The 12,689-nt window shown below is 35.3% G+C and overlaps 2 protein-coding genes across 4 annotated transcripts in view; one reads left to right on the top strand and one right to left on the bottom strand.

Moving 5' to 3' along the window:
* The first annotated feature begins 260 nt into the window (after positions 1–260).
* Dib (Cytochrome P450 302a1, mitochondrial) overlaps positions 261–12,689 on the top strand; it is a 30,525-nt gene continuing 18,096 nt past the window's right edge. For 2 of the 3 annotated variants that reach the window (XR_013010940.1, XM_076442687.1), the window contains exons 1-7: positions 261–6,155; positions 6,313–6,553; positions 6,809–6,984; positions 7,051–7,255; positions 7,419–7,566; positions 7,654–7,902; positions 8,099–8,311. Coding sequence is in view for 2 of the 3 variants with exons in the window: in XM_076442687.1 (XP_076298802.1) it covers positions 5,864–6,155; positions 6,313–6,553; positions 6,809–6,984; positions 7,051–7,255; positions 7,419–7,566; positions 7,654–7,902; positions 8,099–8,311 (1,524 nt within the window). In the remaining variant the exon portion in view is untranslated. Of the gene's footprint in view, positions 6,156–6,312; positions 6,554–6,808; positions 6,985–7,050; positions 7,256–7,418; positions 7,567–7,653; positions 7,903–8,098; positions 8,312–8,416; positions 9,770–12,689 lie in introns of those variants that run through there. The other variant, XM_076442686.1, reaches the window with a different exon arrangement.
* Rpt1 (26S proteasome regulatory subunit Rpt1) lies at positions 8,551–10,471 on the bottom strand. The gene is made up of 6 exons (XM_076442700.1): positions 10,281–10,471; positions 10,165–10,202; positions 9,546–10,028; positions 9,308–9,472; positions 9,075–9,241; positions 8,551–9,014 (listed from the first exon to the last, which is right to left on the bottom strand). Exons 1-6 carry the CDS (start codon positions 10,351–10,353, stop codon positions 8,636–8,638), a joined length of 1,305 nt encoding a protein of 434 aa, XP_076298815.1. The 5' UTR covers positions 10,354–10,471; the 3' UTR covers positions 8,551–8,635.

A 12,689-nucleotide genomic window follows, 5' to 3' on the forward strand; every position in this document is an offset into this window, starting at 1 on the left:
ATACAAATTTAAATAAAATCATGACATTAGTGACTATAAAAATAAAAGCGTGAAGTGCTAAACTATATTGACGTAATCTTCGTGGGCGCTCCACGCTGTTACTTATAGTAACTGATGTCATGATTTTATTTAAATTTGTATTAAATTTTTCTATCTATTCCGACACTAATTTGATAACAGAAGAAATTTTGAACTAAATGGTTAAAATTTTGGGGAAAAGTATTATTAATCATTTAACTGGATACGGTATTTTATGGAGAACCAGGACAAAATTATTTTCTCCTTTTTAGTGAATTTTAATATAAGCGTGGTTTTTAAAAAGATTTTATTATATATTTTATGTGTTATTAGACCTTATCTTGCGAGGGTTAAAGCGTACACTTACAGCATATAGAAATTACTAGAAAATTTGTATATGTTTTTTATTTTGATTTTTATTTATTCTTCGCTTGTAAAAATTATTATCGCTGATCTCAGGCTTCTATACGATTGTGTTTCTTTGTAACTTACCTGCAGATATAGAAAATTGCATACTTCTCTGCTTATTGCAATTAGTGAAACAAGCATTTACCATACATAGAAGTTACAAGAAAATACTCAAATTTTGATGCAATTTAATACGTTTTTTATTTATTCTTCACTCGTAAAAATTTGGTTTCTAACATATACATATGATTTTTGCTTGTTCGGAATTTACCGAGAAAATTGCGTACACACGCGTGGATAATTACTAGAATGAACGTCGAAAGGAGATTATCGGTTCCGTGGTGTTTTTCGAGGTATATTGACCTATCTATTTTTTCCAGGTCATTTCCGATGGTTCTATTATCTGAGGACAAGGAGTTCGAGCCTTGGGGTGTTGTTTCCAATCAAGGATTACAGCTAATAAAGGAAAACCGATGATTTAGGGGCGAAATAATAAGAATTTTCGTTAGGGCGTCGATGAAATTAAGCTTTGGAGCCGTTCGCTGCCGGCAGGGCTGCGCGAAATCTCGAAGGGCCGCCCTTTTTTATTGCTCCTTCGACCCACTGGTTCCAGACAGCATGAAAAACGGTTTCTTATCGTTCGTGGGACATTGCACTTCTCCTTCGAGTGGTTAGATAAATTACGGACACCCGATAGAAACTGGAAAACTTGGACCGGAGGGTCCGACAGCTTCGAACTGGAAAAAAATCGCTGAAGGACCGACCGAAATCGACAATTGTGCACGCCATCGTGTTCATCGGACGTTCTCCTGTCGTTCCATGTTGTTCTCAACTTTGTAGCATTTTCGGGTCAGGCGTGGTACTTCATTTTTCCCGAGAAAGTTAAACTGCGTGGAACTTCCTGTGAAAATCGGAATTTTAAAGAACGTAGAAGCAACGTCGCAATTTTTTCTTATTATATTCGGGAGGACCTCTTTGGGACTCCCAAATTGGTTTTGTAAATTCAAATTCGCGAATTACGATGCTATGAATTTTTATTGAAAGATTATTTTGCTCTTATTTTGAATATATTTTTCGTTCGTGATTTTATTTCATTTATGGATTTTGCTAAGATTTTGTATGGGGCTCTTTCGATGTTAATCGGTTACGGTGGTGCAGAACGATTGTTTGAATGGTAAAAAATGGTGTTTGCTTTCGTTTCACTTGATCGTTAGCGTGAGAACAGTACCGTGAACGAAAATTGTATACATTTTGTAGTCAACTGGTGCTTTTATATATCGATCGTTATTAATGTAGTGAGCAATTTCATGGGATTATGGTGTAGAAACATGACTAGCCTGCAGATTACAACAGATTACATCGTACAGTTCACTTTCAGCAACCGGGAATCAAGGCTCGAAGGAAAAACGTCGCAGGAAATCTATTATTCGCCAGTTCGATTTCGAGAGGGACGCTGAGAAATCAGATTACACGAATTTATGGGGTTCTAACCCTCCCATCTGCAGAAAACACACACACAACCGCATCACCATAAAGCCTGCACTAACACCTACAACCTTGTTACTATCATTCTCAATCATTAAAACAAAGTTACCCTCAAATTTGACGGTAGATCTGACAAATTCATAGAGAAACGTTGCTGAAGCATAGGAATTCATAGTCCATCCCTTATGGGGGTAGAAAAGCAATGCAAAATTCAGTTCTATAAAGCTTCTACGAACACCTTCAAACGCGTCACTATCATTTCCAATTATTAACACACCATTATCTTCAAATTTGGAACTGAAATGCTGATAAATTTATTTAAAAAATGGTAACAAAGCGCAAGAGTTCATAGTTTATCTTTCATGAGGGTAGAAATACGACAAAAGATTCAACTCCATGCGTCATAAAACTTTCACTAACACTTTCAAACACGTTACTGTCATTTCCAATTATTAAAACACAATTATCTTCAAATTTTAGACTGAAAAGCTGATGAATCTATTAAAAAACGACAAAAGGTTCAACTCCGTATGTCGTAAAGCATTTACTTAACACTGTCAAACTTGTTACTATCGTTTCGAAATTGTATAAAAAAAAGGGATTGCCTTAAAATTTGAAGCTGAAGCTGACAGATTCGTAGAGAAACGATACTAAAGCACGGAAACTCGAAGTTTATTGTTCGCGGGGGGTCGAAAAGCGTGGAAAAATTCGGCAGGATGGCTCCGTGGACAGCGTAGGGTAGGAATCGTCCGTCAGAGTCGATTGATAGACTCGACAAGCATGAAATATGTAAACCGCTTAGCGGAGGCCGTTTTTCGAGCGGCTTAAAACATGGCGGCCGCGGAGAAATAATTACCAAGTTGCCAGAAAGTTTTCCCGATAGGCCCGGGAGTATCGTTCCCATCAGACGGATTGCTATAGCTGGTGTCGGGAGGGTCTTTCGAGAAGTAAAGCGGGTCCAAGTGCTCTTTACACGCATATTGCCCTTCCTCGAGCAGGCGGACGGCCGTTTGTTTGAGCCGCGTCGAGGATTTCGATCGTGGAAACGAGAACTCTTCGCATTTCATGGTGCATTTAACTCCGGGATCGATCCAACAGCCTCGTGGATCCCGGGAGAGGGAAATGTTGGGCGAGAAAGGTGCGAAGGAATTCGCTGGTTAAATATTTTCTAGCGAGTTTTCGTTGAAGGTTCTTTAGCAGAGACTGTAATTTAAGACACATGGACCTCGAAAGTATCCGATGTTGACCACTTTATTGGAAAATCACTCACTGTATATTCAAGTACATGCAAAATTAGGGGCAGTTTAAGTCACCACTTTGTTAGTTTTGCATTTGTTTATAGCCTCGAAGCCTTCAACTTTGCAATCTTCGCGATATTCTTTTTACCAACTTTTTCTCTCGAACACGAATGCACTTATTATTATTAGATTCTTTAACATGGAAGAAGTGCGAACAAACTCATATGAATTCGTAAACCAATATTTTCTCTAGCAATATCTGCAAAATCTTCATCAGTTTGGAAAACACAGGACTTCGTCAATACTCGGTAAGATAAACGAAAAGAACATCTAGGGACAATTTCGTTCGATAATTAATAATGAACGACAAGCGCAGGCCATAGACCCGATCAGAAACTATTAGCCGCCCCAAAAACGGGACGACCCTCTGGCAACGGAAGAAATTGGCATTGTACGGTGCCTCGAATAGGCGTATTCCGCTCTAAATTGGATCGTTCTCCGTCTTGTCCTCCGCTTTTATTTCCCAGCATTGTTCTTTCCTCCAATCTTCCCGGGACCGTTTCAAGAAACCGAGCAGCGGCAGGCTCGCTGAACAGATAACGATTCGGGAGCTTAATTCGATTACTTTTCAATCCGTTTTACTTGCAGCCACTTGCTACCTACGAAACACGTCTATTTTCGATCTGTTATTTTAATAGATTTTCTGCCTTTCGATCTGCTGCAGTTGTTTGTTCTGAACAAGAACGCTTAAAAACTGTACGTTTAGCTTTAGCAAATGTTGAAAGACATAGACTTTTTATTTGTAATTTACAAAGCATTTTTTATGCGATAAATATAATCCTTCGATCAGAAATATTAAGGGAATTGTTGATTAAACGTGAGTATAGCTTTTAAACAAACTTGCATAACAGGGACGAAGCCAGAAAATATTGAAAAATAATTTACTGCAATTTATGTTATTTTGTTCGAAATATTCGAGTATCAAGAAATTGTTAAAAATTAAATTTCCTTGCAGTGAATTGATAAAAATTGAATTACCTTTTAGTAAAAATGATGAAAATTACAATTTTACAATGTATGTATACTACTAGGAATTGTCATTTTTCGTTATGAGAGTGAGAAAGGGTCCGAAGGTTTCCAATTTCAATAAATTATGGTTTCAGTTATTTCTTTTAGGCCATTCGCAAGAAATGTTCCAAGCTTAGAGTGAACAGATCGGAATTGATGGGTTGTAATGTGTCTTATGGGGATTTTCCTGCGATTGATATCACACGAAACGTGTTATACGATTTCCTAAATCCCTGTAATATGTTACCAATTTGAATTAATTTATTCGTGAATTGCTGAATACGATTTTTGAAGCAATAAACAATTTTATTTCATATGTATTCGTGATATTTCTATTAATATGTATTCATTATTTTGAAATACTTCTTCATTTTTACTTTTGTAGATTATTAGAATGTGATATTTAATATTTTCTTATTCTTCTTGATGCTTAAAATAGCAAAAATTTGAATTAATTTATTAACAGAATAATCATAATTTTGAAATTTGATACTTCAAGTGATTAACACTTTCGTATTCGTTATTATTTTTGTTGATATTTAATGTATACGTGTGAAATCTGTGAATACGTGATATTAGTTACCATTTTCAACACTAGATGGCTAATTAAGTTTCCACTTTCTCGCAAGTGGTAGCTACTCGTGTGCTTTGATATATAAGAGAGTTTTTACAGAACTGTCGCATTAGGAAGTGAAGAGAACTATTTCAAGATTAACGGATGACTGATATTATTTATAATATGGACGTAATTCTGATCCTATTTTTTATCCGATGCATTCTAAATGTAATTTATACTAGACAATTTTTTATAAAATGTGTTCTTGAGTAACACAACCTATTCATACTGTACCACATACTTGTTACATTATCGACTGTTAATATAGTTTATCAAATTCTTCATTACCAACCCTATATTAATTCACGTAATGATAGCGTTGTTCATCAAAAATACAAATACCCAATCGTTTTGACTTTTTTCTACATTTTTTGCGTTGCAAACGTTACTTTTTTGTAAGTATCCACTGTATCGTGTATTAATGTTCCAAGCTACATAACAAGTTCAAACAATGTATTGTTTTAATCAATGGGATTAATATAATTTCTTATTGTATTAATATTTATTCAATGAAATATACATGTAGGAAGCAATATGGTATACTGGTCAATTTAATATTATATTTATTGATATTAACAATAGAGTACTCTCATTAATTTTGACGACTGAATAAGATAAAAATAAAGTGCACCCCTGAATAAAAATTCAATGCAATAATTAATAAATTTAATAGCATTAATTGATGGCAGATATTATTATATATCAACTTTACTTCAAAGATACCTTTACAGTTATTTAAAAAACCAAACGAATTAAATATTGGAGAAACATGAATATAAACAAAGACCTACTTTTCCGCTCCAACTTTTATTTACACAAACCTCTCGAACACTGAAACTGACTGTTAGCAATTCTTATCAGTATGGTATCGAATTCATGCGAGAAATATGCAGCACATTGAGATTCTACTTGTGACCTGAACAGGGTCTGAAGGGCGCCAGGTGCGAAAGAGACAACAAAACAGACCAGCCAAGAACAAAAAAACTTAGAATCACTTCGCTCGAAAAGATCCAAATAGTCTCGGAAATCGATGCGTAGTGGATGGATTGTCTCTAGATCGTTCTCAGAATTTTTCCCTCAAATTCTTTCGATTTCTAACATTTTTAATTTTGTAAATAATTTCGTCAGTGTAATGTATGCACGGTTTAAAACATTCAGTGCGCTCAAGTGTAAGAGAATTGTGTACAGGCGATTTTATTGTGGCACTCTTGTAGAGGGCAGGGCTGCACCAAGTGAGGGCCCTCCGAGGCCCTTCAGGGACGTCCCTGGGCCGAAATCTTTGCCTGTTATTGGGACTTTGTATAAATATTTGCCAGTCATTGGTACGTCTAATTTAATAACATTAAATATTATATTTAACTAAATAAATTTAACTAAACAACTAAATCTTTTAAATTTATGATTTTCAAATTTATTTTTATTAATTTTTATATGTATTTATTTTATTGTTATGTTAAACGATTTGTTAAAATTGTTCAGGTGAATATAGTTTTACCAGGCTGTATGATAGTGGACTGAAAAAATTGAAACGATTTGGACCGCTGGTTCGCGAAGAAATTGTGCCGAATGTGAATGTTGTATGGATTTATAAACCAGAAGACATTGCCGAAATTTTTAAAGCTGAATCTGGTTTGCATCCAGAAAGAAGAAGTCATTTGGCACTTTCGAAATACAGGAAGGATAGGCCTGATTTATACAGCACTGGGGGCCTCTTACCTACGTAATATTACTTCGTTTTATTTTCTATTTTGGAACATTAGAATTTTGATTGAAAATATTGAATTTTAGCAAAACTCTGATACAAGTACTTTCCCAGAGTTTTAATATAATTTTAGTGAAAATATTCTCTTGAATTTTCTTGGATTTTCAATATAATCTTGATTAAAATACATTCTTGGACTTTTAGATAATTTTTAATAAAATACATAAACGTTTTATTGTTTTATACAAATTATATTTCCTTTTGAAATTATAGGAATGGACCAGAATGGTGGAGACTTCGAAAAGAATTCCAGAAAGTCTCTAGCAAACCCCAAAATATAATAAATTACATAGAAGAAACCGACATTGTTGTAAAAGAATTTGTTGAACTATGCGCAAAAGAAAAATTTGAAGATCTTTTACCAATTTTATCGCGTTTATATCTCGAATGTAATTGTCTACTATCATCCTCGATTCAAATCAAAAACTAGCTAATCATAAATTTCTTTTTTTCAGTAACATGTTTAGTTGTATTCGATGTAACCCTAAACTGTTTCTCAAAAGAAGAAAGACACAAAGACTCGAGAAGCTCAAAGTTAATAGATGCTGCTATTGCAACTAACAATGCAATTTTAAAATTGGACAATAGTCTCCAATTATGGAAATTTTTTGAAACACCCCTATATCGAAAATTGCGCAAAGCACAAGCATACATGGAATCGTAAGAACAATCATAGAAACTGCATTGCTAAATTTTTCAAATTTAAGTTTTGCTTATATTAAATATTTAATTATTAGACGAAACATTCACATTATATGTTTCAATTGAATTAAAATTTCTCATTCATCATATTCAGTATTTAATTATTAAATTTATTTATTAGAGTTGCATTAGAGCTAATATCCCAAAGAAAGAACAACGAATCTCATAAAAACAAATCATTCCTAAACGCCTATTTCGAAAACTCTGCTTTGGACATCAAGGACATTGTAGGCATGGCTTGCGACATGCTACTAGCTGGTATAGACACTGTAAATATTTCTATTAATCAATACATAGGTAAAAATAATTGATTAAGTACTAAATGTCAGCTGTAACACATTTGAAAATACTTTCAGACCTCCTATAGCACAGCTTTCACTCTCTATCATCTAGCAAAAAATCAAAATGCCCAAGAAAAACTGAGAGCAGAAGCTGTGCAATTATTGTCTGACCCAAATCAACCAATTACAGCAGACGTTTTACGAAATGCTTCTTTCACAAAGGCTGTTGTGAAAGAAAGTTTGAGATTGAACCCTATCTCTATTGGAATTGGTCGCATTTTGCAAACTGATGTTGTTCTTAGTGGCTATGAAGTACCTAAAGGAGTGAGTTTTCAACAATATATTTACAGGGTGTCTCAAATAGCTTGCTTATTATTTTTTTTAAATTTTGGGGTTACATAAAATACAAGAATCACATACATATATATAAATATTGTAGTATGCAAGATATTTAAGGTAAGACACCCTGTATAATAAATGTAATAGAAATATAGCAAATTCCCCCACTTACATTTTACAGACAGTGGTAGTGACACAAAACCAGATAATCTGCAGGCTCCCAGAGTACTTTGACAGTCCAGACTCGTTTGTCCCAGAAAGATGGCTTCGCGAAAGCAAAATTGGCAGTGGGAAGTCTGTGCACCCATATGTGGTGCTGCCATTTGGCCATGGACCTCGTTCTTGCATTGCCAGACGGTTTGCTGAGCAGAATATGCAAGTATTACTGTTACGAGTAAGTTATATCTCCTCAATTGAAATAATTGAAGCACAAAGTGATTTCAATCCTCTTTATTCTTATAAATGCAATGAAAATCAGTATAAAAACATCCTACTTTAGATGTGCCGGCAGCTCAAGTTCACCTGGCAAGGTGGCCAACTCGGTGTATTGTCTCTACTAATTAACAAACCCAATGCACCAATAAAACTGAACTTTTATACCACTTAAAACGCTACAAAGAATAAAATACTGAGAAAAGAACACATTCCACTTTATTGCGTAGCTATAATTAACAGTTAAATTAAATCGGTAATACAATATTCTCGATGGGTAGAATATTTAGTTGTAAGTCATGTATTTCGGAGTGGCCGAGAACTTGGCGTAGGACTTAATGACTTTGTTCACTGCCTCCAGGAAGTCTTTCTCCGTGGCCACTTTGCGACGGGCTCGAATGGCGAACATGCCAGCCTCTGTGCACACAGAGCGAATCTCTGCGCCTGTGCTATTCGGGCAGAGACGAGCTAACAATTCGAATCTGATGTCCCTTTCGACACTCATGGAACGCGCATGGATCTTGAAAATATGAGTTCGGCCCTCCAGGTCTGGCAAACCGAATTCCACTTTCCTGTCCAAACGACCTGGTCGCATCAGCGCAGGATCTAATGTGTCTGGTCTGTTTGTTGCCATTAGCACTTTGATATTTCCCCTTGGATCGAATCTATAAAGCATCACGACTAATGATTATGTATCCAGTAAGATTAACGACATTCTAACGTACCCATCGAGTTGGTTGATCAATTCCAACATTGTGCGTTGCACTTCGTTGTCCCCTCCAGCTCCATCGTCGAACCGAGCTCCTCCAATAGCATCAATCTCATCAAAGAATATCAAACATGCTTTCTTGCTACGAGCCATTTCAAACAGCTCTCTCACCATACGAGCTCCCTGATATTAAAAACATCATGATACTAAATATCTTCATCTTTGAATTGCACAGTTTGTTTTACGTACCTCTCCGACATATTTCTGAACCAATTCTGAGCCAATCACACGAATGAAACAGGCATCTGTTCTGTTGGCTACAGCCCTGGCACACAGTGTTTTTCCTGTACCTGGAGGACCAAACAATAGCACACCTTTTGGTGGCTCGATTCCTAAATTAACAAACTTCTCTGGCTGTAACAGAAATTTATATCTTCGTAAAAAGTCTGGTAATTATTTTAAAGGAGTCTCATTATAAAATACTGACGTGCAGAAGAGGAGTTTCTACAACTTCTCTTAGCTTCTCGATCTGCTCCTTACAGCCACCAACATCGCTATACGTAACATCAGGTTTTTCTTCGACTTGCATCATTGTTACGCTCGGATCGATTTTAGGTGGCAATGGAATGTGAATTTGGTACTTGTTACGATCAACACCAACTCTCATGCCCTCCTCGATGTCGGTAGGAGCAACAGATTCGGCTAGATCGACCACAAATTTTGCAAACTGCTTCACATTTATAATGTATTTGGGGTCAATAGAGTCTGCGTTGATTATTTTAGTGCAGCGAGCAACTTGCAACGGCTGCTCATTCTGCAATGTCTGTTTATCCGCTGCAAGATCCCATAGTGCTGGTGGTGCCAAACCAGTATCGGACTCTTTAATCCCTGTTAATTCGTTAACACGTTTAATTATCGTTTGGATGTCTTCTTCGACTACTTTGATGCTTTTCGTGTATTGTCCTTGGCCCTGTTTAAAAATTAATAGACGTAACTCAAATTTTTGGCGGTGATAATTGTTAGTAAAATTAATTAATAATCACTAACAAAGCAAATCCGTGATTGCTGTTTTATGTTTTATTAGGTTAACGAACTCATTTACTTACGTAGATTTTTAATAGAGCAATATCGCCTTCGTCCAAAGCTAAAATAACGAAAAGTATTAAATCAATTGTGCACATGACTTTGACATAAGATGATGTTTATAGACAGTATAATTTACATTTTATTTCCTTTTCTTCTTTCTCATCTTCACTTTTTATTTTCCTCATGTCTTCTCCTAAATGGTCCGGCATTCTTCTAGTTGAATAATTTACCTAAACACTCGAGGAAACAATTTCTTTCACTTCGTGAACAGAGTACGCCGCGGATTGATTTTGTGGTTAGGTTCTCGTTCCATTACCTGCAAAATCACTTTTGTTAGCGACATCTACGTGTAGATTGTAAACTAATGATTTTTTTATCCGAATACTGTGTGAGTAAAATAGGACACTGTATGATCGACCATTGAAAATTGTAAATTTTTAATTTTGAACGATTCAGTAATGCCTTTTTGAAAATAATTGTTCGACACGATCTCGGCACAATCTCGGCACAAGTCGTTCTCGCCACGTTTTCGCCACAACCCTGGCCGAATGATTTCATTCGAATAACCAGCGAATAAAAATTGCGAATAAATTTTTATTCGCTGGGTTATTCGAATAAATTCTTATTCGAATTCGAATGAATTTTTATTCGGCCAGGATTGTGGCGAAAACGTGGCGAGAACGACTTGTGCCGAGATCGTGTCGAGGCAAAACTACGAGCCCTCACGTACGTTTGTGGTCTGGACAGAATCCAGGATTTTTGCTGTATGGGTAGTTGTAGGTGTATCTATGGTGTTATGAAAAATGTAAATCTATCGTGATGGGAATAAGTATAGTGTAAGGTGTATGGAATGACAAAATTACAAACTAATGTACACAAATGAATGACCATTAAGGCTAACTGCGCAGATTACTATCTGTTCGCCACACCCCCTTGCCATTTCACTCCAACGTGCATCTTCCCTTCAGGATTACTAGGTCAATCACTATAATTTGCCTTTAAACGTTTCCTTCTAAGTGGTCGAATACTATTTTAATACAAAGTAGGAGAAACAGGTGATTTAATCGTAGCTTATTCAATAATTCATGCTGTAGCATAGTACTTGTTCATTCTTCTTGCTGGATACTTTTTATAAAAATCTGTGTTTCCGGAGCTTCTTTAAGGATTTTTAACAACTAAACGGCTAACAATAAATTCATAGAACTTTTTGCTATGGTTAGAGAATACCTCGAATAATATATGCACAAAGTTTCATCTCGAAAGGTTTATTTATAACAATTTTATTAATTATATATCCTTATACATATAATGTATAGGAAGAGATAAAAATAGGTGCAATTGTAAATTATGGCTGAAAACAGCAATCCTCTTTGATTTCAGCTAAGCTTTTTTATTGTTTAATTTATATTTTTGCTGTTTAATGCAATTTCAAAAGGATTCTTTCCAGACTTTAAGAGTTTGTAAGAATAAAATGGCTGAAGATTTAAAGAATGCGTGGAAACGTTTTTAGCTCAGCAGGATTCTTTTTTACGAAGATGTAACAATTTGATCAGAAATCCTCTTGGCAATAAAAATGGCAACGTCATGCTTCCACGCCACGGTTAGGCACCTTTCAAAGGAAATGTACGGACCGCCTAAATTGTACTTCCCATGTCAGTCGGTCCTTGACCGAGATGATCCTTGGAAAAATGCAAGATAATGAAAGATCCAATAGAACAGAACACTTTCACTCGTGTTCATCCCGACCCGCCGATCCTCCTGCAATCGGAGGCGTGGTGCAACCTGAAGATCAACATATTTCCACGTGATATTGAGCTATACTATATTCGTCAGCATCCTATTACCCTTGCGATGGCAGCTCGCACACGTGGGAATATTCTACACGTGTTTCTACACCTTGAATGCCACAAAAAATTGACCCGCAGACATTTTGATAGAATTACTGCACGAAGACTTTTTGATGGTAAATAACATTTCTTAAATTTTCAAGTATATTAAATTCATAACTATGGTTATGTAATTTTTCATTACGTTTATTAAGATATAATTTGCGATTGAATAACTCAAGGCGTCACAAAAATTTGATTTGCGAACATTTTGAAAGAATTACTGAATGAATACGACTTTTTGATGGTATAATATTTGTTAAAATTTTCAAAAATGCTCATAATTAAATTATAGTTGTTTTCAGTAATATCATTTTTCATTACGTTTTCTTAGTCATAATTTTCAATTCGTGTCAATCTTTGTCCACTTAGAAAGGACTTTTGATAAAATTTGTATATCTTGGTAAAAAATAATAATTTTGAACGGAAACTTTATGCACATATCCTTTGAACTATCTTTTAACCGTATTAAATGATTTCATCAATTTATTTTCGGCCGTTTAGTAGCTAAAAATTCTTAAATGAGACTTAAAGCTCAAAGGTATAAAAGAAATGAGTTAACAATTCGAAATACAAAAATTAAGGAACCAAACAAATTAGCTGGGATCAAAGAGGACATTGCGCAGAACATTTGTATAAAATTTTAAACGAATCGGTTT

The sequence above is a fragment of the Lasioglossum baleicum genome, chromosome 18, assembly GCF_051020765.1.
Source record: "Lasioglossum baleicum chromosome 18, iyLasBale1, whole genome shotgun sequence".
NCBI classification, from domain to species: Eukaryota; Metazoa; Arthropoda; class Insecta; order Hymenoptera; family Halictidae; genus Lasioglossum; species Lasioglossum baleicum.

Excerpts from the sequence above, each read along its gene's own strand:
- Rpt1 (XM_076442700.1), bottom strand. The coding sequence starts at position 10,353 with ATGCCGGACCATTTAGGAGAAGACATGAGGAAAATAAAAAGTGAAGAT. Across the intron at positions 9,242-9,307 it reads TTCAGAAATATGTCGGAGAG|GGAGCTCGTATGGTGAGAGA; the intron begins GTACGTAAAACA and ends TTTTAATATCAG. Across the intron at positions 9,015-9,074 it reads TTGATCAACCAACTCGATGG|ATTCGATCCAAGGGGAAATA; the intron begins GTACGTTAGAAT and ends GATGCTTTATAG.